This window comes from Gavia stellata, chromosome 22 (genome assembly GCF_030936135.1).
Source record: "Gavia stellata isolate bGavSte3 chromosome 22, bGavSte3.hap2, whole genome shotgun sequence".
Classification (NCBI taxonomy): Eukaryota; Metazoa; Chordata; class Aves; order Gaviiformes; family Gaviidae; genus Gavia; species Gavia stellata.
The window spans coordinates 13,329,047-13,353,418 of record NC_082615.1 but is presented as its reverse complement, the minus strand read 5'-3'; the positions used below and the strand labels follow the sequence as shown (position 1 = coordinate 13,353,418).

Below are 24,372 nucleotides of genomic sequence, written 5' to 3'. Positions count from 1 at the left end.
ATTCTGGTTGTTCCCCACCGCCACCCCCCGTCGTTCACAGCACCCATCTGTCACCGTCGCGCTTGGCACCAGGGAGCAGGAGAAGGAGTTTGGATTAGTCAGCACCATCCTCGCGCTGCGCTGCCGGCTGGATTGATGCTCGGCATATGTGAACCCTCCTGTAGCACAGGAGGGAGAAATTCCCCCCCGGAGATGGGGGGGGCGGCGGGCATCAGGGTGCCAGCACTTCCAGCATGACCGTGGCACAGTGAAACCAAAAGCAGCGCATGGAGGGTGGTTTTGCAAGAGGAACTCCGCAGGCGGCTGGTCCGGAGCGGGGTGGGCATATGTGTGATGTGGGCACCCAGCCCCGCACCAGCCCGGCAGCCAGCGTGGGCCTTGCCGGCTAAAAATGCCATCCCGCTGCTGCCTGTGGCTCCCGGAGGATGCCGGCAGCAGCCGCAGTCTGGGTGGCGAGGCTGTGCCTCGGCTGGAGCCGGTGGCCGGTGGTGGGGAGATGTTCTGGGACTTTGAAAGCGGCTTTAGAGGTTTTTTTGATACGTGGGGACCAAGCTGACTCCAGGTGAGACCAGTTGCGAAGCCATGCAGAAGCGTTGGGCCACCCACTGCCGCGTGGCTCTGCTGTGGGGTGAGCCGGTGGGTGAGCTGGCCATCGCGCTCACCAGAGCCGCTCCTCCGCTCATCTTCACGCGCGTTTCCCGGGGAGGTGTTCAGGCGGGTGGGCTGGGGGTCTGCGTGGTGTTTGGCCAAGGAATGGCCGCGGGGTGGTTTGGGACATCTCCCTCAGTCACACGGTGGGGTGCACGCTCACACGGCGTGGGTGTGTTAGCCGAATAAGGGCAAGTTCAGCTCCATCTTTTGGGGTTTTTTCCCGCCTTGTCTCAGAGTGCGTCAGCGGATGGCTGCCAGTCCTGCCCACGGGCAGGGAACAGCGGGGTTTAGCTGCAGGACAGTGGGGCTGGAGGCTGTCGGGGCTGAACAGCCCTAAAAAAAGAAGCTCATCCCTTGGGACCCAGGCAACAGCACAGAGTACGGGCTGTGCATTGCACGTCCCATGGCTGAGTCTTTGGTCAGGTTTTATTTCTCCGCTCGGTCGAGCGGTGCTGTTCCCCGAGGAGCCCAGCGCCCTGCCCAGCTTCCTACGGCCCCTCTGCTCCTGGAGCTGCCCCGCGCAGGATATCTCAGAATAAGCTGGGGAGATGAATTACCTTTTCCTTCCCTCCTTTCCATTTTCCATGACACCTTCCTGGCTCAGCTGCTGTCAGAGCCTGGAAGCGGTAAGTCCCTGTGTCTTATCTCATCCATGCCATGCACAGAGGAGTCTATCCATCTTGTGGCCAGGATCAGGCCCGCTCCGGATCCACGCAGCGCTGCCCAGGGAGGGGTGCAGAGCTGGGTGGGTTTTCCTGCACCCCTGTGCCCTCACGCCTCCTTTTTCTGCCTTGCAGGGGAAGGAGATGCTGACGCAGAAGCTGCCGCTGTGGCAGCAATCCTGCTCGGATCCCAACAAGATCCCGGACCGTGCTATACAGCTGATGCAGCAGATGGCTGCCAGCAGCAATGGCACCATTATGCCCAGCCCTCTGTCTACATCCAAATCCAACCTCATCATCTCTGACCCCATCCCTGGTGCCAAACCTCTCCCTGTCCCCCCGGAGCTGGCACCTTTTGTAGGAGTAAGTATCTCCGTGGTGGAAGTTGTCCTGCCCTTCTGAGCAAAGCTGGAGGGACGAGCCCCGGCCCGTGTCACCGTTGTCCTCAGCAAGTTGCCTTTTGACGGACTGTTACCGAAGCGCAGGGATGGGCAGCTCTGTGCACACGCCGCCCTGGGATGCGGGAGGGAGCCTGGCATGGTGATGGGCAGCCTGTCCCATCCCATCCCGCCTGGGTTGCTGAGCTCCGGAGGGGCAGGGGCTCCCGGGGCGGTTTTGGGGACCCGTGAGCTGGACTCACCTGGCCAGGCTGGTCCCAGTCAGACTGGTCCCAGAGCGGTGGGGCTGAGCCGAGGTACCCCAGGAACTGTGGGAGAAAGTGCTTGGAGTGCCCCATGGGATGAAAGACCCTTCAGAAAAGGGTCTTCCCCCTGATGTGGGGGCATGAGCTGAGCAGTAGAGCTCAGGAGGGATTTATCAGGCGCAGGGCAGCTTGGAGCAGTAAAATACTGTAGAGGTGACCCCGCTGCTCCCCCCCGAGCAGTTTGTCTCAGGTGGGGAACTAAACCCACCAGGCGGAAGCTTTGGGCTGCTGTGAACCACCTTCCCCGGAGCTGCGTCCCGCTGCGGTGGGATGCCCTAATGAAGACATTCCCCGTCTTCCCCCCTTCCTCTCCTCTCTCCTTAGCGCATGTCGGCGCAGGAGGCCATGCCAGTGATGAACGGAGTCTCAGGCCCAGACAGTGACGGGTACAACCACTGGTCTGAGATGAAGCCAGCACAGCCCAAATCTTTATCTCCTCCCCAGCCTCAGAAGCAGCTGAGTGACTCTTACTCCAATACACTCCCAGTTCGCAAAAACGTGCCACCGAAAAACAGCTATGCATCAGGTGAGGCTCCATCCTCTGCTCCGGGGGTGCCGGCTGTGCCGCGCGGTGCTCGCTGGCGGGGGCCAGTTGCAGCTGCAATGAGCAGGGTTGTCGGGGATGCCGTTGGTGGTGGGGCAGCGACCGGCAGCATCCCTCCCGCGTCAAGCGACGCTTGTGCCTCTGGACCTGGGGTTAGGAAACGAGCAGAGCTGGGCTCTGCCCTGGGTTTTTGGCTGGGTGGGGTTTCAACCTACAGACAGGATTTCCAGGAGGAAAAGCATGAGGAATCTTGCGTAGGGAGGCTCTTCCCTTTGCCACGGCTGGTGGGTGATGCCGAGAGCAGGGACCTGATCCTGCCTGGGATCCCCCTCGTTAAGGGGGAAGGTGCGAGTCAAACACTGAAGGTTTTATTGGCACCTGGGATAAAATAAGCAAGGTTAGGGACCTGTCCCAGCAGGGCTGTCCTGCCCCTGGTCGTGCCAGCCTGTGCCTGGGTATGGCCACGGGGTCAAGGACTTTGGGCACTCGCTGGTCTCTGTCTCCCACCAGCCGAAAACAAGACGCTGCCGCGCTCCAGCTCCATGGCCGCAGGGCTTGAGAGGAACGGCAGGACGAGGGTGCAGGCCGTTTTCTCTCACGCTGCTGGAGATAACAGCACCCTCCTGAGCTTCAAGGAGGGTGACCTCATCACGCTGCTGGTGCCGGAGGCCAGGGACGGCTGGCATTACGGAGAGAGCGAGAAAACAAAAATGTGAGTGCCGTGGCTGCCCTGTGAACCGCTGCACGCTGGATGCAGCCTCTTCTGGATCCTCCACGAATAAACGTGGGTTTGGCTTCATCCCCCGCCTTTGCCTTTCAGGAGAGGCTGGTTTCCTTTCTCCTACACACGGGTCCTCGACAGCGATGGCAGTGAGCGGGTCCACACGAGGTAGGAGCATCACCTGCCCCCGGGTGCTGTGCTGGGTCTGCAGGGTGAATGGGATCAGGATCAGGCTCATGGGCTTGGGATGGGAATTCTCCGCTTCCCCCAGACACAAGGCACATTGTTAAGAATAACTCCCAGCACAGGCGGGTGGTAGCTGGCTCGGGGGGGCTTTGCCGTGGGGTCCCCTGCCCACGGGCGGATGGGCAGCCTGGGGGTCTCATCCCAGGGTGGGCTGGTGCTGATGTCTCTGCTTTGGGTCCCCCCCACCCAGCCTGCAGCAAGGGAAGAGCAGCAGCACCGGCAACCTGCTGGACAAAGACGACATCTCCATCCCGCCGCCCGACTACGGCATGGCCTCCCAAGGCTTCCCGGCGCAAGGCGTCAACACCTTCAAGCAGAGGCCGTACAGCGTGGCTGTGCCCGCCTTCTCCCAGGTGAGCCCGCGGGGCAGCGGGGGCTTCTCCCACTTTGGGGGGGACTTCTTATAAACGGGAGATGCTTGAGCAAAGCCCCGGGCGTTGGTCCCTGCTGGAGCCCGGCGCGTGGTGGCACGGGTGTCTGCGGCATCGCCATCCCGCCTGTGGTTCTAAAGCAGAAGGATGAAATGTGTTAAAGCGTCTTCTCGGTCTTGGTGTGGTGTTAGACCACGTGGAGGTGAAGGAGGGCTGCTCTCCAACCTGTGTTCATTGTTTGTAGGACTACCTAATGCCCTATGGTTGTGCAATTAAAGACTATTCCAGTGGCCTCTGCCAACCACCCTCCGCTCACTACAAGCCTTACACTAGGTCGACAGCTGTAAGTCCGAACGCACGCAATGTTTCCCTTGGGATTTACGGGCAGTTGGCCGGTTTTGCCTGGTGACCCGTGTGCCTTGCCTGGGGCCCCGTCTCCCGCTGAGCATCTCTCGTGGGGGAGAAGGGATGGGGGATGCAGGGAGGCGGCAGGAGAGGAGAGCAGCGAATGGGGAGGACCAGCTGGTTTGGCTCGCCGGGGTGGAACGGGCAAGGCACAGGGAGCGAACGGCACAAAACGGCGCCGTAAACCCCCAAAGGACAACACTTGCCGACTCCATGGGAGCCTCCCACCAGAAACTAGCTGTTCACAGGCAGCTGGAAGCGTTTTCTCAGGCACGTGCTGATCCAAGCCGGTGACGGTCCCCTGGGAACGCTGGGGTGAGCATGCAGGGCTGCGGCAGACCCTGTCCAGGGCTCCAGCGGTTGTCCAAAATGAGCTCAGGGCTTCTTGGATAACCTGTTGATGGAGGATGCATGTGTGGACAAGACGAGCTTAACCCAGGAGCCGCTGGCATGGGGCTTCCCCCCCCCAGAATGAAGGTGGTGGGGTGAGCCACGTTGGCTTCCCCGGAGCGCTCAGCACGTGCTGGCACATGGGGAGAAGCTGAGGAGGGGGAGAGGTGGCCATGTAGCACCCGACCCTTCGGCAGGGCGCTCTGGAGAGGCAGCAGCTCCGGATGGGGTCTGGTCCTCTCTCCAGGGGATGGGCCAGAAACACAGCCCCGCTTCTTGCTGGGTTTTCCCAGCAGGGTTTGCTGCTGGATTTGGGTTTCGTGATTGGGAGCATTCCTGGGATGGTGAGAACGTGGGTCTTTGATCCCTTGTGTGTGGCCAGCTCAGAGACAAGAGACTCCCGCTCCTTCCTGGAGCGGTACCGTGTTTGTCATGGAGAGCAGAGCTGCTCCATGGCTGTATCCCAGGGCAGGTCCTTGCCCAGAGAGTGATGTCCTCGAGGGACATCCTCCAGGTGTGGTCCCCATCTGCTCCTTGGACCAGTGCAGTCCTTCCCTGCTGCAAACACTGTTCAGTACCGGCTGCAGGAGAAAATGGTCCAAAACCCTGTGGGTTTCTGGTGGGAGTTAATACAGGCAAACACCTCTTTCCACGGAACATTTCACTGGTGTCTCCCAGACTTGTTTGATCCCTTTTTGAGTGTCTTGCATCTCGAAAGTGGCTGGAGCTCTGTACCACGGTGGGGCTGGGCAGAGCAGACCGGGGCTCTTCTGGCTGTTGCTTTCCCTTGTCTTGCCAGAATAAAGTCCTGCTCCGAAGAGAGTGGTGCAACTTTACTCCCTGCTGTCTAAAGCCCATTCAAATCATCTCCATATCTCCCTTTTCTTTCCAAAAGCATTGGCTCTTGGCCCTGGCATCCCTGGGTCCCAATGCACTTTGGTCGTGTGGTCCCATTGCACTGGAGGGTTCATGTGACCGTCCAGTGGCACCTGAACGGGCGCAGCCCATGTCCCCCACCCCTCACCGTGCTTCCTCCCCTCCTCTCCGCAGGGTCTCGATGACTACGGGACGAGGTCCGTCAGCAGGTAAGACTGAACCTTCCTGTCGCGTTAACCTGAAAGTGAACTGTTGGTGTTGGCTCTGGGTGAAGCCGTGGTGCCGTGTCCCCGTGGGGGTCCCTGCATGGGCTCCCCGGGGGACAGGCGGTGGCTGGGATGGGGCTGTGTGGTGGAGGACGCGGCGCAGGTCTCGTCTGTGAGCGCAGAGGGACCCAGCATCTCCCGGGGAGGGCAGGTCTCGGGGCCAGCCCCTGCCGTCCCCGACCTCGCACCCCTTGTGCTCCTTCGGCGAGAGTCGCGTCTCCCCAGCCTCCTCTCTGGGGCTCGCGCCCGGACAGCGAGGCCATGGAGAGTCCACGCTCTCGGGGTATTTCCCCCCGCACCTTCTCCCACCCCGCAGCTCCTCCATCCCCCTTCCCTCTGCCTTGGAGCCGCCCCATCTCGCTCTTGGGGGGTAGACCCCAAACCCCCAGGCACGGGCTGCAAGCAAAGCGGTGACGGGCAAGGCTCGAGCTCGCCGCCCTGCGCCGTGGCGAGGGTGCAGCCACCCATCCCCATGGCGCCGTGGCGGGGACGTGGGCTCCTGGGCATGGTGCTGCCTCGCGGCGCGCGCCGGCGGTCCCGGCCACTCTGGCAGTCTCCTGTGCTTTGTTCCGCAGCGGCAGTGGCAGTTTGGTATCAACGGTGTGAGGACACCTTGGCTAACGGTGGCCCTTTGCTGCTTGGAAGAGCTTTCTGCTTCTTTCCCCCCTTTTTTCTTTCCCCTTCGTTTCTCTTTCTCGACTTCTTTTGGATTTTAAACTCTTGTGATCTTCAAGGAAACCATGGTGCTTCTCCACCCCTCCCCGGTGTTCACAGTGCCCTTGTTTCTGAAGCCTTTTCCGAGCAGAAACTGCCGATGGGTCTGTGCTCGCTTTGAAGCAGCCTGGATGCAGTTTACACTTTAGTGGGACCCAGTTTTTGTACTCCTGTGTGAATGTTAGCGATGCGCTACCCCTCCTCCGGGGCTGCACGCCGGCCGCCTGGCACGAGCCTGGACAAAACCTCCCAGACCGGAACGAATATGCATGGCCTCTGGTGTCCGTACTGTTACCGAGCATCCGGGATGCCCGTGCCCGGGATGCCGTTCCCGTGGGGGGCAGCGGCCCCGTGCCTCCCCCTCGGCCTGATCCGCTTCCATCCAACCGCCCGCCGCGGTGGCTCTGGGAGAAGCGGATAGCGCAGAGCTCCCGCCCCGGGGAAAGGGCTGCTTCTCGGCTGGGGTCCCGCCGGCCGTGGGGTGCAGCCAGCAGCTCCCCTGGAAGGGTTACTCCTGGTTGTTTTATAAATATATATATATTTTTTGTAGCACGGTATTGTTACCTCACGTTAGCGCTGGGGGCTGGTGCGGAGCCGTCCGAGGATGCGCTCGCATCCCAAAACTGGGCTTGAGCAAGGCAGCCCCCCTTGCTGTGCCGGGGGCTCGGCAGCGCCCGGGGGTCTCCCACCCCGGCGCTGGGTCGGCGCTCGGGGTCCCACTCCTGCAGCTGAGCCCGGCCGTAGCCCTTCCAGTGCCCATGGCCGTCTCCACCACAGAGCTGTACACGCTTTCTTTTTCCGATGTGATTTTTAAAACCTCTTACATTGCCTGTTTACTGGGACATTGCTGGCAATACAGACACACACACGGACAAGTTTTTGTTTTATATACTTGCCTCCGGGCATATCGTAACAAGACCCTCCTGCATCGATGTCCTAATTTTGCTAAAGATTTTTAACCCAGGATATTTCATGCTGAATGACCGAATGTAGAAGGGGAAAAAGAAACCCAGCCTAGCAAAACCTGTATGGAGATTGTAAAGTGCTGAAAAACCTTTTTTAAAAGCCAGAGAGAAATGTGCCCTGTACTGAGTTATTGTTTGAATAAAAGTTTTATTTATTGCATTGAGCTGGGCCTCGGTGTCTTTTTCGGCTGCCGTGCCTGTGTGCTGCCCATCACCGCCTGCATCGCCCATTGCACATTGTCATGCCATTTTTTTTTCCCCTCCCCGTCCCCTCGGCATTAGGAGGCCGTGGGAGACCCTGGGTGCCTCCTGCCTGCGCTCAGCCCCTGCGGGCTTTAAACAGCTTTGCTGAGCGGGAGCAGCTAAAACTGTTTAAGGGTTCCCTCCTCCGCGCCCGTCTCGAGGACGTGCTGCTGCTGCCGCTTGCTGCATGCCGAGGCTGCGGCTGCGCTTTCCCGCTCCGGCGGCGGTGGGAAAGCGGCGATGGCCGGGATGGGGGGAAGGAAGTGGCCCCCCTCCCTTCCCCAGTGGCCTCCACTGTGCCCGGCCTCTCCTCTCCGCAGGTGGCTCCCAGTGCCCCGGCTGGCCGTGCCCTTCCTTCCCCTCCTCGCAGGGAGCCGGTGGGCAGCACCAGCAACTCAATAAACATGACTTTTCCTCCTTTTTCTTCTTTTTCCTCCTGCTTCCTCTGCCCGGAGGTGCTGCGTGCGGTGCGGTCGGTGGGCTCTCGCGCCAGGGTGGCCGCCGGCTCGTAGCCTGGTTCCTCTCCTTAACCCACACTTTCTGTTCCCGTCAAGGGCTCGGAGTGCGTCCCGGTGTCCTCCAACCTGCCTTCTCTTTCCCTTGCAGCCCCGATGTTGAAGTGGCCAGGTTTTGAGGTGCCCCTGTCCGTAGTTAGTAAGTTGATGGTCTCGGGGGGCCGAGCCCTGGGTGTGCTGGCGCTGGGCAGCGGGTGACGGCCGCGGGGCTGCGCGGGAACGGTGCCACCGCTCTGCTTCCCCCCCCGCACCCGGCCGAGCGCGACCCCTCCCTCGGTCACCGCTTGTCCCCATGCCGGTGGCGGGAGCTCCCGGTCTAACCGCGCTGCATCTGCACGGCTCCTCGCACCGCCGCCACGCTGGGCAGCCCGCTGGGACTGCGCTTCCCCCGGGAATGCTGAGCTGCTCCTCCTGCTGCCACCGCTTCCCCTGCTCCCCGTAACCAGCTTGTTTGGTCGTAGGTCTCCAGTCTTCGCTGTCCCACCAGCGCCTAGTCGCTGCATCACTGTCCCCAGCCCTCTCCGGTGGGGACGGAGAGCTGATCCACACTAATGTCAAGTTTTTTGAGCAGCTTCTTTTGCTTGTAGGCTGCCCTGGGGAACGCATCTCGGGAGCCTCCTCGTCCTGACCCCCACCGTGGCCCCAGGGCAGGGATGGAGGAGTTTCCCCAGGAGCTGGCACCCCCCTCGCTGGCATTGCAGAGCCCAGGAGAGCCCCTTCCCCGTTTCTCTTTGATCTGTGAGCTGGTTTTCCCGCAGCTGCCGGAGCTGCGGGCTCCTGTCCCAATGGCTCTTCTCTGCCAGAACAAGAATAGTTAAATGATAACCCCCGGTGCCTCATCAAAGCAACCTTTCCTCTCCCTCTGGTCCTGAGAATCTATTTTGGCATCCTGGGGGGAAAAGTGGTCTAAGAATCTGCGTTAATTAGGTGGGAAATTAATTACCCTCTTTTTAAGCAGAAGTCATTTATCTTTTGAGGAAAGCAAAAGCACACTTGGAGAGGTGAGGGATGGCAGGGGAAAGGGGCTGGGAGAGGCAGCGAGTGCCCTTCTTGGGGGGCCAGGGGGCCCCAGCCCCTTCCTCCTGCCCCGTGGGAGGTGGCTGGGGACATCCCAAAGCTGCTCAGTTCGAGGCGGAGGTAGCCAGTAACCACGGCTGCTCCTAACGTGGCTTAACCCACGTTCACGTTTGTCTTGCTGGCACTTTACCTGCACCCGTGTCTCGGCAGGGCAGGGCTGTGCCCCGTGGGGGAGAGCCGCTGGTGGCCTGGCCGTGGGACCCGGCATGTGGGTCCCGTGGCAGTGCCGGGGGCCGAGCAGGGCTCTCGGCCATTGCCTCTGTTATAAAAAGGAGGGGGTTTGTGCAGCTCCCTGGGGAGGGCTGGTGCTGGCCAGGCAGGGAAGGGGTGTCTGGCAGGGGGTGCGCGGGGCTGCACGGGTGCTCTGCGGTTCCCGTGGCCGCTGATCCCGGTGTGGGTTTGGACCCGATGGCTCCGGGCAGCCCAGGGTGGCCGTGCAGCGCAGGCAGCTGGTGGTACCCCCATAGCTGCCTGCACCCTCCGGGAGTTACCTCCTGCCGGGAGGGGACAGAGGGGACCTCCCCGGGGCAGGTAAGGGTGCTCCCCATGTCACGGCACCCTGCGCAGCAGCCCTCGTCCCCTGTCCCGGCCGCAGGACGCATGCATGCCAGGGCTGCATGTTTGCAGATACCGTGCGCAGCAATAGCCGTAGCCGGCAAGCGCTGGCGGCAGTGGGACAGCACTGGGGACGCCCCAGGTAGGTAAAAGCCCGGCTCAACCCGGCTGCTCATGGCTCTGGCTGTGGGACGCTGCCGCTCCTCAGGGTGGCCGAGGCTGGCTTGCCGAGAGCCGGGCTGGGCTCAGCCTCCTGGCCCTGCAGAATTCCCCCTGCGCAGCTGGCTCGTCTGGGTGCCCTTCCTCTCCCCACACTCTGCCTCCCCAACATTTGGGTTCTCCAAAGGCTTCCCAGCCGGCACGGCACGGAGCTGCAAGCCCTGCCCTTGCCCAGGTGTCCCCACATGTCCCTCGGCAGACTGGGCACAGGGAGCCGTACCCCCTGCTCCCCCATAGCGGCACGGTGCAGAGCCAGGTGATCTTGGGATGCTCCCACACGCAGGAACGGCTGGAGCCCAGCCTGTGGGGCTGGAGCAGCTTCTCCAGCCCTGGCCCCCCTTTGCAACCCCAGCGTTGGGCCTGCTGGAAAGCGAGGTAGGAGGACACGCTGCATGCAGCAGTTCTCGCCAGCTCATCTCTTACATCCACCGCTGCTTTAACTGTGAGAGAAGCAGAGGCGTGGGGGACTGCTCAGCCCAAGGGCTCTGCAGGGCAGAGCAGCTCCAGCTCAACCCCTTCCCAAATGCTGCGGAACCCAGGTGGGTGGAGGGGACAGGGCTGGTGGCTCCGGGCTCACCGACGGCCCTGCTCAGACTCAGGCTCGGCCTCGAAGCGTGCCCAGCGCAGCCCCTGCAGCGAGCGGAGCCGCTGCGGCAGCCTTGGCTCTGCAGCAAAAGCTTTTCGGGGTCTTGCCAGGTTGCCGCTCGCTGTGCTGGTGCCCTGTCCTCACAGGCCCCGCTGCTGCCATCCCTCCTGCTAAACTCTGCCTTCCTCTTTCTCTGCAGAAACCCCTTTGCCAACGTCCAGCTGAAGCCAACGGTGACGAACGATCGCTCGGCTCCACTCATCAGCTGATCCGGGAGCGTTGGCGCCCGCCGTGCCGCGCAGCACTCACCACCTCCTCCTCGCCACTGCATGTCTGGCTTTCCAGGACTTCATTTTTCGGCGGAGTTTATTTAATCCTGCTGCTTTGAAAGCCAAAGGCTAAAGCTAGTGCCCTAGTTCTCTCTTCTCTAGACCCAGCTTATTCCTCTTGGTGGCAGAGGCTTAAACCGCTGCCATGTAGCCTGTCCTTTGCCCGTGCAGAACTAGTGCGATGGCATCCCCCCCGCCACATTCCCAGCATGTCCCGTAGCCGGGTTTGCTTCTAGGCTTAGCAGCAGCTCGCCATGGTTAGAACGGCCTCAGCTGGAAAGCAGCTCTCCGGAGGCGAGCTGCGCTTCGGGCTCATGCGGGGTGGAGCAGCGATGGCAGAGGGGAGACGCTCCCTCCGCTCCCCCCCTGCCCGGCCAGGAGGGACCCCTGGGACAGGCAGGATAGCCCAGATCCCCCGTGCAAGCTAAGGGGGTGGGGGGAGCCGTAGGCAGCTCCCAGGCTCCTGCGAGACCCCGGCTGCCTGCCCCACACTCTGCTTGCCCACCCCAGGCTGGGAGGTGGTGGGATGCCGGCGGTGGGGTGTCGGCACTGCAGCCCCGGCGGGGACGGGGACGGGGATGGGGATGGCTCCGGTCCCAGAGCTGCTGCAGCACCAGGTCTCTGTATATAGTAGGGTATTACGGTACTGCTGTAAAATATAAGCTAGAAAAACCACTTTTGGAGGTGAGGGCTCTGTTTAAGTGTGCCTTGGGGTGCCTGGGGCCATGGGGTGCCGGGCGGTTGAAGGGGTGCTCCCCTCAAACAGGCTTTCCCGTCCAGACCTCTTGCTTGGCTGTTTGCTCTTGCTCTATTACTAGGCTGCATGAGAGAGAGAGAAAGAGATATAGATAAATATAGACATATATATATATACACACACACACATGCACGCTAAGCTTATTGCTGGGGTGTTCGTGCCCAAGCAAACCAGTGCCTGGGCCGTTCCCGCTGCACCCTGAGCCGAGTTGGCAGCCGGGTCACATCCCTGCTACGGGAACAAGGAGAAGAGGTTTTCCAGGCAGAAACCGTGTCTCCCGTGGGCGAGCAGTTGTGTGCCAGGCAGCGTGGGGCAGCGCCCTCAGAGGTTTTGCCTTTTCCATTGTATTTGTCATTTTGCACTTTTTAATCGCTAGCGCACTGGAGCCTGTTCAGCGGGTGCTTTGCTGAGCACCGGGCGCATGTGTCGCTGCCTGCGGGTTTCCATGCAGGCAGGGCTCTTCCCTGGTCAGACGCGTTGGCTCGTCGCTGCCGTGTCCCCTCTGATGGTTTTTGCAGCTCCGCCGCAGGAAAACGGCTTCTCCTGCGACCACCCGGGCTCTGGCTGCGTGCAGGGGCTGGGTTCTCTGGTCGATGTGCTGCTTCTTCCTCTCCTGGGGCTGGAGCAGATGGATGGGGGGGTCCAGATGGGGCAGGGGTGAGGGGAAGGGCTCTTCTGGGGCGTGGGGCAGCAGGTGGGAGAGGGCTGGGGGCTCACAGCCCGGGGTGAGGGCAGGCCTGGGGGTCCCCTCGGCCACCGGACCGGCGTTGTCCTCTTCTAGCCCCATGCCAGGGGCTGCTGCCCCCGCCCCAGGACCCCCGGGCAGCCACCCCGGGCTCCAGCCAGCCCCCGGGGCTTCGCTGTGCCTCCTGGCTTGGTGGCACCTGCAAGATGTAACCTGAAATAATTTTCTATGAGAAAAAGTAATTTATGAGCAATAAAATCCCTGCCTCACCCCCAGTGTTTTCCTTGGCCGGAGGCATTTGCCTGGCCCCGCAGCATCCTTGGTCTCCATCCGGAGCAGCCCCGGTCCCAGCCCCGGGCTGATGCGCAGCGTCCGGCCCGTGCCGGGCAATGATCTGGGCAGCAAACGGCTTAAGATATTTTAAAAACTTTATTATTGGCCCGATGATATTTGACACACATGCTGGGAGCTGTATGGAAATCAACACTGATAAAAAATACAGCAATTATGACCCGTATTGATAAAATAGACAATGTAATAATAGCCTTTCTATTAAAAAAAATATCCAAGCCACAGCTCTGTCCTCATGCTGCCCTCCAGAGGAAGGGGCCTGCGGCGCCATAGACCAAACCCGGGCTGCTGGCAGGGGGGGCCCGGGGGGGGACAAGGGGTGGGGGGGCATCAGGACCAGCATCCCACCGCCCTGGGTGCCAGGGGGAACCTGGGGAGGGGGGTCAGAAACCCCCTGCAATGCTGAGCGAAGCACACCACCAGCATCCCCCCCCATACACCGCCCCCCCCCAATGCAGGTAGGGTGGGGGGGGTGCAGCAGGGTGGGTGCTGCGGGAAGGGCACCCCCAGCCTGCACAGGCTGCACCCCACCGCCACAGACGGGTGCTGCACCCTGTGCCACCGGCCAGCACAGGGTGACGGCCCCCCCCAGCTGCAAAGCATTCAGCAAAGGGGGGGGGGGGGGGGGCTACTGCCCCGGTTGGAGCTTAAATAAACACTTAAATAAAGCAATAATTGCCGGCAGTGAGGTGCCAACTGGCTGCCGCAGGAGAAGCAACCAGAAGCGGGGGGGTATGGGGCAGGCACAGCCGCCCTGGATTTTGGGGCTGAAGCTGGGGTCCCCCTGGGACCCTGGCTGTCCCCTTGCGGGGGGGCACAGCCCCCTTGCCCCCTGCAACAGCCTCCTGCTGTGGAGAGGGCCCCAGCTGGGGACACAGCTCCAGGCTGGGCTGGCTGTGAGGGTGGGCGACTACGGTAATGTCCGGCATCAAGCTGGACCCCCCGCCCCGGCAGCATCGCTGCGGTGCCGGAGCTGTGCCAGGACGGGGACAGGCTCGTCCCGCGGCACCGTGCCCCGGCGTGGAGCAGAACCCCCGGGCAGCAGCCCCGTCCCATGTGGGTGCATGTGTGTGTCTGGGCACGTGTGTCCCCGTGCACGAGCACATGTGTCCCCGTGCACGAGCACGTGTGCCCTCGCCCCACGTGCATGGGGCGGCAGGAGCCAGCCGGGGCTGCAGGACATGGGGCTGGGGGGTGAGGGGGGGGATTGGGGGGGGCATTTCTCACCTCAGGGTTTGGTCTATAGACCCCAAAGGAACCAGCCCTGATTTCAAGGTTTCGCTCAGCTCCGCTTACTTCCATTTCCTTCTGGAAGCTGGAATTGCACAATTATCCTAAGCCTCAAATGAATTAAAAAAACCAAACAAACAAACAAAAAAAAAAAACAGAACAAAGAACCGCAAGCACCCCCCCCACCCCCCCCAAGTCCTTACGTCTCTTTGGCAGCAATAACTTAAAATCGCATCAATGTGGGTTCAGTCGACAGCAAGTTTTGTTTTTTTTAGGGTGGGTTTGGTTTGTTTTTTTGTTTTTTTTTTTATCCTTTTCTTTAAATACAAAAATAGTCAGGTTGGTGGGTCGGGGGGGGGGGGGGAGCCACCCTGTGCGGGGGCAGCCGGGACCCCCTCGCCAGCCCTCGCAGTGCCGCTCCCCGCCGCAGCAGGGCAGGGGTCCTGCCAGCCCTCGGGGTCCCTCGCCAGGCCAGGACTGCACCCCAAAAAGCAAGGGTGGGGGGGAGCTCCCCGGCCCCCCAAGCCCCCCCAAGCCATGCTGCCCACCCTGGGCACAGGGGCACAAGAGCCGGCGGCAGCCCCGGCATGGGGAGTGGGTGCGCTCGGGGCGACATCGAGCAGTGGCAGCAGCTGGCAGTCCCCGCACTCAGGACTGCCGTGGGGCAGCCGTGGGGTGGTGGAGGGGCAGCCAAACCACGGCGAGGTGCAAGGCCAAGTGGGGCAGCATGGGGGTGCGGGGACAAACACCGCCTCAGGGAGCACGTGTGGGCAAGAAGCCAAGGAGGGGGACACTCCGCAAATGTCAGCAGGGTCAGGGCACTACCCTTTAAATGCTCTAATTTTTTTATATATATATATATGTCTATATATATATATGTGGCTATTTAAACACACACACACACAGCCACCCGCACACACACACACGCACGCACGGCCATCACCCACCGCCTGGCCCCGGGCCGCACCGGCCCCGCTCCCACTCGCAGCAGCAAAGGAGCTCCTTCCGATAAAATCTGCCTAAAAAATCCAGAGTGCGGTCTGGGAGCCCATGGCCGGATCCCGCTCCCGGCCCCGCCGTCCTCCACCACCCCGCACCGGTGCCGGTGCTGGGGCGATGCCCAGCCGGCGTCCTGGCTGGCTCACTCCCGGTCACCGTCTTCGCTGCTGCCTGCAATGAGCGGAGAGGCGGCGTGAGTGGGTCCCGGTGCTCCCACGGGACACCCGGCCCTTTGGAGGGGGTGACCATCCCGCGGGGCACAAGGGCAGGGTGTCCTGCACACCCCCAGCTCCCACCGCAGCTGGCACCGGGGGACGGCAGCTCTCCGGACCCCCAGGGGTGGTGGGGGCTCCCGGCCGCCCACAGAGCAGAGTGCGGGGGGACTCACCTCCTATGGAGTCCATGTCCGAGTCGGAGACGTGGGTGATGGAGAACCGGGACACCGGGGCGGGCGAGACCGTGAACCGGGAGAACTGGATGGGCAGCACCTGCTTCTGCACCGGCACCAGTGCAGGCAGCGCAGGCAGCACTGGCACGGCCGGGTCCGGCTCCGCTGGTGTCCCTGTCAGCGAGGACATCAGGGACGGCTTCACCGGCATGAGCGGAAAGTCATCGTCCCACTCGAAGCCGCCACCTGCAACACAGAGAGAGGGGGCTGAGCTCACTGCGGGGGGGGTCACCCCAGCCTGCCCCGCCGTGGCCCCCGCCGCCCCCCCGGCCCCTTACTCTCTTCCGAGGCGTTGCCATCCGAGGAGTCATCCGAGGCGCTGAGCCTGTCTGCCGGGCTGGGGGGGCTGCCGCCGGCGGGGGGCTGCTCCGACAGCTGGGGGGGCTCCGGGAAGCTCTGCTCAGCCAGCTCCCGCGTGGGGCTTTCCTGCACAAGGGGAGACAGGCGGGAAGGGACCCTCGCTGGAGGCACGGCTCTTGCCACTGCTCCCCAGCATCCAAAAACGCCTCGGGGCTGTGCCCAGTGCCCGGCTCTGCCCACCCCGCAGCCGCCCACCTGGTCGAAGAGGTAGATGGTAACATCGTCGTAGAAGGAGACGGCCTTCTTCTTGCGCTCCAGGTCCTCGCAGAAGGCCTCGGAGAGCAGGCTGGGCATTTTGAGGAGGCTGCGCAGGTTCCTGCCGCTCTGGCTCTCGGCCACCACGATGGGCACGGCCGCCGGCTCCTCCTCACTCTCCTCGCTCTGCTCCTGGATGTTGTAGCAGCGCAGCTCCTCGTCCGACTCGTCGCTGTCCTCCGTGTCCTCCTCTTCCTCCTCCAGCTCCTCATGGCGCAGCTCACGGGCAGACGGGAGTGGGGAGAGGCCCGGGGGTGACTCGCCCCCCGGTAGCAGTGTGCTGGGACCCCCCGGCGCGTCGCCCACCCCCGTCCCCTCCGGGGGCAGCCCTGTGTCCCCAAGCCCCGGTGTGGGGGGCACAGTCTGTTCACCCCCAGCTGTGGCTCCCCCAAGTCCGGGGACACCCATGGGCACGCAGATCCCTCCTACGGGTGCCGGGTCCCCGGGGCTTGCCAGCACCGGGGTCAAGAAGAAAGTCTTGGGTGGCGCAGAGCCCGGGGGACAGGCGTCTCCATCAGGGAGCAGGGAGCTGCCCGGCACCGGCCCCGTGCCGGCGGGTCGCTGATCGGTGCCAGACTCCTTCCCCGTAGGGCTGGCCGGGGCACTCCCGGCCTCTGCCCCCCGCCAGTCCCCCACCAAAACCCCCACTGCCGGAACGTCCGCTGCCACCACAGCACCGGGTGCTGCCAGGGGGCTGCCAGGTGCCCCCGGGGGGTGCAGCAGGTCCTCTCCCGGCACAAGGGCTCGCCCCAGGTCCTGCGCGGGGGGCCGAGGACCCTCTTCTGCATCTGGGGTCTGGGACCCGTCACTGTCCTCCTCATCCTTGGGGCCGCGCTCGGCCTCGGTGTCGTAGTCAGAGAAATAGGCAGAGTCGCGGTAGGGGTTCTTCTCGGCAAGGCTGTGCAGCTCAGCCCCGAGGGAGGTGGAGAGCCGCGTTTCAGGGGCCGGACCCTCGCCCTCACCCCCCGGCAGCCCGGGGGGCGGCTTCCCCAGCTGGCTGAAGGTCTCCGGCTCTCGGGGCTCGTGGGGCTCTTTGAGGACGAACTCGGGGGACTCATTGTTCTCGGTGTCATAGCCGCTGTCAAGGGCCTTGGGCTGGCCGGCGGGCGTGAAGGCGGTGGGGCTGAAAACCTCGCAGGAGCTGGCTGTGGAGGGGATGTCCAGCGACTCCAGGGAGTCCGGCGTCCCCACCTGCTTCTGCAGGGACTTGAACGCCGGGGCCGCCTCCACCCGCTCCATGTAGTCCCCAGAGAAGTCAGTGAAGACGCCGGAGGTCAGCTCCGCCGTGTCCTCGTCGCTGCCCTCGTCCGCGCTGGGGAAGCTGCCGCTGGAGAAGGTCTTGTCCGGCGTCCGGTCCGCGTCACCAGAAGCACATGCACTGCTCTCGGCGGCAGCCTCCCTGGGCACCGGCACAGGCGCCTCAGAGGCCTCCGGCGCAGGCTGGGCACCATCTACGCCGGGCTCCGCAGGGGGGCCGGGGTTCGGGGCGGCAATACCGGCCACGGGGGCGGCCTCCCCCAGCCCCGGTGCAGCCATGCTGTGGGGCAGCGGACTGCAGGCAGGGCTGTTCCCCTCCACGCTCTCCTGCGGGCGGGCATCGTGCTGGGCCCCCGCTCCGGCTGGCGGGGCCGTGCCGGGGCCCCACGGCGTGCCGGGGCTGCCAGCCAGCGTTGCTGCCTGCGAGCGGCCGGAGGTTGATGAGTCACGGCTGTGCCAGGCCTGGCGCCGCGGGGAGGGCGAGCGGCACGGGGAGGAGGAGCCGCCGGCCATGCCGGGGGGCTGATCCTGCCTCAGGCGGCGGAAGTCGTGGCCCGGAGGGGACCCCCCGAGCTGGGGCTGGCCGCGTGGCACGGTGCCCAGCGGCTTGGCCATCAGCCCCCGGAAGGTGATCATGCGGCGGTAGCACCAGCTGTCGCCGGCCGGGGGCTCGCGGGACGCCGGGCTGCCGCTGCTGATGTTGTTGTTGGAGGAGCTGTTGGAGGCCCAGGGATGCCGCTGAGCTGGGGGGCTCACGCCCTGTGAGTGGGGGGCTCCGGGGGGGCTGTCCTCACCCAGCTCCAGTGCCACGCAGTCCGGATGGGCCCCGCTCTGCCCCGGCAGCCGCCCACCCGGCGGGGCTGACCGGGGATCCCCGTAACCCCGGGGGCTGTAGGCGCAGTTCACCGGTGGGGAGACGCCCAGCGGGTCGGCGAAGATGCTGGGCTGGAAGCCGGGGACGGGCCAGTCCTGGGTGCCCGGCTGGGAGGGCTCCTCCTCCAGCAGGTAGCCCTCGGCCCCGTGGCTGGGGGATGGCTCGTAGCCCCGCGGCTCCTGGCCCGGGCAGGGGTAGGGGTAGTACTCGGCGCACTCCCAGGAGCCCTCACCCGCCGGCGCGTGGCCCAGCAGCGGCTCCATGCTGAGGGAGACGGTGGGGCTGCTGTCGGAGTCGTAGGCACCGCTGCCGTGGGCACCCTGGGCTCTCCAGCAGGACGGGGGGTGCGGGGACCCCCGCTCGCCCGTGGGGCTGTAGGCGCACATGGCGTAGTCCAGCTCAGCGCTGCCCTCCCCGGGCCCCTCGATGCGGATGTAGTACTCACTGCCGAGCGAGGGGCTGTGGGCGCCCAGGATGGGCACCAGGCCGGGTGCCGGCAAGCCGGGGCAGCCCGGCGGCTTGCACTCGTAGCAGGAGGGCGAGACCCCCAGGCTCAGGTGCCCCGCGGTCGTGGCGGGGTAGTAGAGGTCGTGGTAGCGGGCGGCACTGCTGGGGCTCAGGGACCCCAGGGGCGCCTGGAAGTGCTCGGTCTTGGTGTGCTCCCACTTGTACTCAAAATTGAGGCCGTGGCTGGTCTCCATGACGGTGAGGATGTCGTCCCCGTCCGAGGGGAAGCCATCAGCCGAGAACTGCTCCAGCAGCGGGAAGGAGGAGAGCTCGACGCCATGGTGGCTGGCGCTGGCGCTGCCGTTGGGCTTCATGGAGTTCCAGCGCTTCTCGAACTCCTCCTCCGCCTCCGTTGCCCCTTTGGCGCAGAGGTAGGAGAGCAGGAGGTGCACCTCCTCCGCCGTCGGGCGCTGCTCCGGCTGCAGCCAGCAGAACTGCATCACCTCGTACCTGCCACGGCAAGGGGCAGGGGTCAGCCCCAGCCCCCTGCCCGCCCGGGGACGGGGAGAGGGAGGGGGCAGGATGCGGCCACAGCCCGGCCCGGGTCCTTACCAGCGCTCCGACAGCGACAGCTTCAGCTGGGGCTTGGGCAGCTTGAGCTGCTGCTCCTTGATGGCGTAGGCGAGCACTTGCCGGTCGGAGTAGCGGTCATAGGGCTGGCTGCCCAGCTCAAACAGCTCCCAGATGGTGACGCCCAGCGACCTGCGGGCAGGGCGGGATGCTGGGAGCACGGGGAGACCCCCATCCTGCTACCAGCCGGCGGCCCCAAAAACAATCCACCCTGATGCATCCCACTGATGCCGGACGCCTCCCTCTGCACCCCCCAGCTGCCAGCCCGTGCCATGCCCGGCAGCAGCCCCCTGTACCCCCCCCAGACCCCGCTCACCAGACGTTGCTGGACTTGGTCTGGTCCACGATGAGCAGGTTGCCGTGCACTTCGTCGATGAGCTCGGGTGCGATCCAGCGCAGCGGCACCCACAGCTGGTCGGCCGTCACGAAGTAGTCGTCCTGCCAAGTATGCAGGGTCAGTACGAGAAGAGAACGTCAAACCTACACGTAAGGGACCGGCCACACCGCAGCAAGAGCTGTCCCCGGCCCCGCCACCCCCTGCCCTCCCCGGCCACCCCATCGCTGCACCCCAGGTCCCCGATCCCCCCCGGCTTGTGCTCTGCTCCCTCTGCCCAAGCCCCCAGCCCTCTCTGCCCACTCCCCCCTGTCTCCCCGTCCTGAGTCCCCTCCAGCCCCACAGCCTCTCCCGCTACCCCCATCTCCACTCCCTGGCTGCAATCTCAGCCCTGCCGGGAGCTGCAGGCAGCTGAGAGCAGGCAGGACGGACAGACAGACAGCCCCCAGGCCAATGTGCTGGCAGGTGCCCGCAGGGACCTGGCCCTGGCAGAGGGGCGCACCCAGGCCAGCCCGGGCAGTAACAGGGAGCCCCCGCTGCATTGCACACTGCTGGGCAGGGGTCAGGGCGCTGGGGGGGCAAACCCCCCTCTTTGTGCTCAGGGGGAGCTGCCAGCCTGGGGGGACAAGCCTTGGCGGGGGGCAGCCTGGTCCCCGGGGCACAGACAGTCCCTTGCAGGGTGGTCTGTGGGACAGCACCCCCCCACTGCCCCAGCGAAGACCAGGGGGCTGCCCCGGCACCGCAGGGGAGGGGAGATGTGTGCATGGGGGGGGCAGGGCTCACTGCAGTGTGTGTGTCTGGGGGTGTGTGTGTGTACACGTGTGTGTGTGTGCATACACGTGCCTGCTGCGGGGTCCCTGCGCACAGCCCACAGCCCCCTCCTCCCCCAAACCAGCCTTACTTTGTACTTGCAGTGCGAGAGCCCGTAGTCCCCGATCTTGACGGTCAGGTCGGCGGTGAGCAGGCAGTTCCGCAGGGCCAGGTCGCTGCCAAGCAAACCCTGGCGCTGTCACCGCCGCCGCAGGGGGCAGGGGGGCACCCACCGCTCAGGGGCCGAGGGTCTGTGCTCGGGGACCCCCCCAGGCAGTGCCGCGGCTGGCAGGCTGGCAGTGGGAGCGGGACAGCTGTGCGCTGGTGGGGCCAGCGTTCTTGCTGCCAAATGCCGGGCGTGCCGATAACCAGCCACCAAATGCACAGCAGGAATGCCTGCGCAGCTCCAGCTGCACCTCTGTCCGTCCATCCATCCGTCACGCGCTGAGCCAAGCAGAAAGCGGGGTGTCCCTGGGCAACGTGAGCCCTGGCGTGGGGCCAGGCTCCTGGGCAGCTGCTCCAGCCCCGGAGGGGTCGCGCAAGACCCCTGGTGTGGCAGGGCCCACTGATGCCAGGATGCTTGTAGGAAAGTCCCTCTCCAGCACAGCTGGGGACCCCACATCCCCCCAACCACAGCACTGGGCACCCTGGTGGGGACCCACCCGCAGAGCCTGGCTCAGGTGGGGAAGGTCCAGTGGCCCCCGACGGCAGCGCACCCCCTCCTCAACAAAATCACTGATGCTGGAGTCTCCGTCTGCAACTCACTCAGCACCAGGATATTGTTGGGCAGGAGGAGCAGCGGTGGGGCGGGAACGCCGGCATCCTGGGGACCCCATGCATCCGGACCCTCCGATTCCTCCCCAGCCCTCCCGGGGTGCCAGGCCAGCTACCTGTGGATGTAGTTGTTCCTATGCAGGTGCAGGACACCGCAGGCCACCTCGCACGCCATCCTCTGCAGGGTCAGTGGGTCCGGGGTCATGGCCTCGGCCCCCCGGCAGCTCCGCAGGTACCCCTTCAGGTCACCCTGCAGGGCAGTGCCACTGTCACCCTCCACGGCACTCGGCTTGCCAGGGGCTCCGCCGTGCCCAGCAGGTCAGCGCACTGCCATGCACCCTGCCCTGCCCGCAGCCCTGCAATCCCCACCGCGGTACCGCACAGCCAGAGCTCGCACCCTGGCCCCACGGTGGCACCTCGGGGCGCAGGATGGAATGCGGGGGGACGCACGGGACTCACCAGCGGGCAGAACTCCATCACCAGCAGGTACGGGGTGACCTCGGCGCACTGGGCCAGGCACTGCAGCAGGTTGGTGTGCTGGAGGGCCCTGTGCGGGGCAGAGCAACAGGGGCACGTCGGCACCACGCCGGCCAGGACGGGGGGACGGCGGCAGTCCCTGGGGACCCATCTCCCTGCCTCCTCGGCTGCTGCACTGGGGGCCAGGGCGGGGGCAGGCGGGAGCGCTGGGAGCGGGTACCAGCACGTCCCAGCGCCCAGGGACACGCCACAAAGGGGCATTTGTTCAGCTCTGCTGGGGCAGGGAGCAGCTCCGCGCCCCCCCGCCTCGGCCCCGCTCTGCCCATGACCTCACCGCAGCCTGCTGCCCCCGCGCCATGGCCAGCGGCTCCCGGCACAGCCCTCGTCCTGCCGCAGTGAGCCCCAGGCAGACAGGTGATGGGGCCGGGACAGAGCCGTGCTGCCCAGAGAGCTCGGCCGGGCACCTCCGCAGGGCAGCCACAGCTCTGCTCGGCGGCCAAACGTGGCACGGAGGGGACTAGGCACCATCCAACAGCAGTCCCGCTCCCAGCTGTGCCCGGTGCAGCAGCGGCACCGCGGAGTGACCCCAGGTGTACCTGTAGGGCTGCGCTTCCTCCAGGAACTGCATCTGGTCCTGCACACTGGCGCTCGCCTTCAGCTCCTTCACCACCACCTGGGTGCTGCTGATGCCCGAGTTCACCTCTCCCAGGAACACCTGGAGCGAGGGACAGGCTTGTCCCCTCCATCCTCACCACACACCCCGTCCTCACCCCAAACCCCGTCTTGCACAGCCCGGGCCCCGCAGCCAGCATCCCACTGGGGTGTCCCCAGGGAACCCCGCCGCTGCCACTCACCTTGCCGAACCAGCCGTGCCCGATCTCCTTCAGGTAGAGCAGGCTCTGCCGCCCCAGGTCCGCCGACTTGAGGAGCTGCACTGTAACAGAGCACATCCAGCTGCCTGCGCGCCCTCCTGCCCGCCTGCCCGCCCGCCCAGCCTACCCGCATTACCCGCCGGTCCCGGCTGAGCACTGGCGTCCCCACCGTGCCACCCGGTGCCAGGCCTTGCACCGCCCTGGGGTGCTCCGGAGCAGCCCCCACGGCAGCCATCTCCAGGCACCCTGCAGCCAGGGCATCCTCCTGTCCGGGCATCCTCCCACAGCCACGCTGGCTGGGGGATGCAGGGTACCAGTGTCCCCAAATCGGGTGGCAGCGGCAAGCTGGCTCCCTGCCCCTTCTCCTCCTCAGGGAATACGGCGAGCAAAGCCAAGCCCAGCGGGCGCTCTGGCATTTAGCCCCTTCCCGGCCCCCCCCTGCGGCGCAGGTCCTGCCCCCCAGGCACCCATGCCAAGGGCGGGCAGCAATGGGGCCATTGTTGGGCTGTGCCGCGCCGCCTCGCACCACGCCGGCCCCGCCACACTGCTGCCATTCTCCGGGCCGGGGAGCAACGCTGGGTGGGAGGGGGTCGCGGCCGGGCGCCCCCCACATTCCTCTCCCACTCACGGGCTTGTTTACACGGGACAGGGGCTCGCGGGTGTCACACTTCAGAGCGCCCATGTCCTGTCCCACCCCGGCGGGTTGCGCTGCTCCCCCAGGCTGGTGCCATGCACAGGGCTGAGGACAGTCCACCGGAGACCCTTGCACAAAGGGACAGTGGCAGCGCTCCCCAGGGACCTTGGCCGCCACAGCCAGGGCTGCACTGGAGCTGCCTCTCCGTAGCAGGGGAGACCCACCATCCCCACCTTAACCTGCTGCCCCCTCCCTGCACCCTGGTGATGTGGGACCCCCAACCACAGTGCACAGGGGTCCCGCATGGACCACCGCCTGCCCCCAGCCCAGCTTACCTGAGCGCCCCGGCTGCTTGGCCATGGGCAGGGAGACCTTGGTGAGGGGCAGGACGTAGACCTCGGGGCCATGCTGGGGGGCAGGCGAGCCCTGGGCCGAGAGCTCCGTCACGTAGTCGTCCCCCTCGGCGTTCTCAAACTCCTGGGCCGGGGGGCGCGCGGCGGGGCACACACCGAGCAGAGACAACTGACCCTGCATGTTCCCCGCTGCCGGCAGCCTGCCCCGCATGCCCCCTGCCCGCCGCCCCGACAGGCTCACCCGCGCCCCACACATCGCACACCCCCGGGCCCAGGGACCCCGAAATCACACCCTCCCGGCGCACAGCCCTGCCTGCACCCCCATGGCAGACCCATTCCCTATGGGGATGGCCCTGGGGCAGGCACCCACTCCCCGCCGCCCTGGCACCCCGTCCCATTACCTGGCCGTGCCACCCAGCCAGCCCCCGGCTCCCGAAAGCCGCCTGGGCGAGCAGGTAGGTGATGGTGAGCATCTTGCCCTGCCCAGCTCTGCCTCATGGTGCTGCCAACCCCGCCAGCAGCACTGCCCCACGGCGTGCCATGCACCGCGACCCGCCGGACACAGGCAGCGGCCAGCCCCAGTCGTGGGCCCCTATATAGTGGGCCCCTATATAGCCATCGCGGGGGCACGAGGGGGCTCATTGTTCCCCTCCGGCGTGGCGAGGTGCTGCGGCCGGTGTGGGACGGTTACACAATGGCCCGGCGTGTCCCCCCCTGCCTGACCCCCCTCCCGCCGCGGGCGCCACAAGCCTCCACAAAAATCCCAGCAATTAGGGAAAAAACGTTT

General features: G+C 65.0%; 2 protein-coding genes across 5 annotated transcripts in view; one reads left to right on the top strand and one right to left on the bottom strand.

The window, feature by feature from the left end:
- Positions 1–10,978, top strand: part of BAIAP2 (BAR/IMD domain containing adaptor protein 2) — a 47,338-nt gene extending 36,360 nt beyond the window's left edge. For 2 of the 4 annotated variants that reach the window (XM_059827970.1, XM_059827968.1), the window contains exons 8-14: positions 1,449–1,676; positions 2,341–2,542; positions 3,071–3,272; positions 3,381–3,449; positions 3,718–3,880; positions 5,744–5,778; positions 6,411–6,491. In XM_059827970.1, the coding sequence (XP_059683953.1) occupies positions 1,449–1,676; positions 2,341–2,542; positions 3,071–3,272; positions 3,381–3,449; positions 3,718–3,880; positions 5,744–5,778; positions 6,411–6,441 (930 nt within the window). In that variant the 3' untranslated portion in view covers positions 6,442–6,491. Of the gene's footprint in view, positions 1–1,448; positions 1,677–2,340; positions 2,543–3,070; positions 3,273–3,380; positions 3,450–3,717; positions 3,881–5,743; positions 5,779–6,410; positions 6,492–8,363; positions 8,406–10,908 lie in introns of those variants that run through there. The other 2 variants (XM_059827967.1, XM_059827969.1) reach the window with 2 other exon arrangements.
- A 4,224-nt stretch (positions 10,979–15,202) lies between these two features.
- Positions 15,203–23,607, bottom strand: AATK (apoptosis associated tyrosine kinase). The gene is given in 12 exon segments (XM_059828209.1): positions 15,203–15,231; positions 15,449–15,694; positions 15,787–15,934; positions 16,064–19,211; positions 19,314–19,463; positions 19,648–19,811; positions 20,567–20,651; positions 21,366–21,499; positions 21,709–21,796; positions 22,323–22,441; positions 22,581–22,660; positions 23,568–23,607. Coding segments are annotated over 12 exon segments (4,416 nt in total). The 5' UTR covers positions 23,593–23,607.
- Positions 23,608–24,372: the final 765 nt, after the last annotated feature.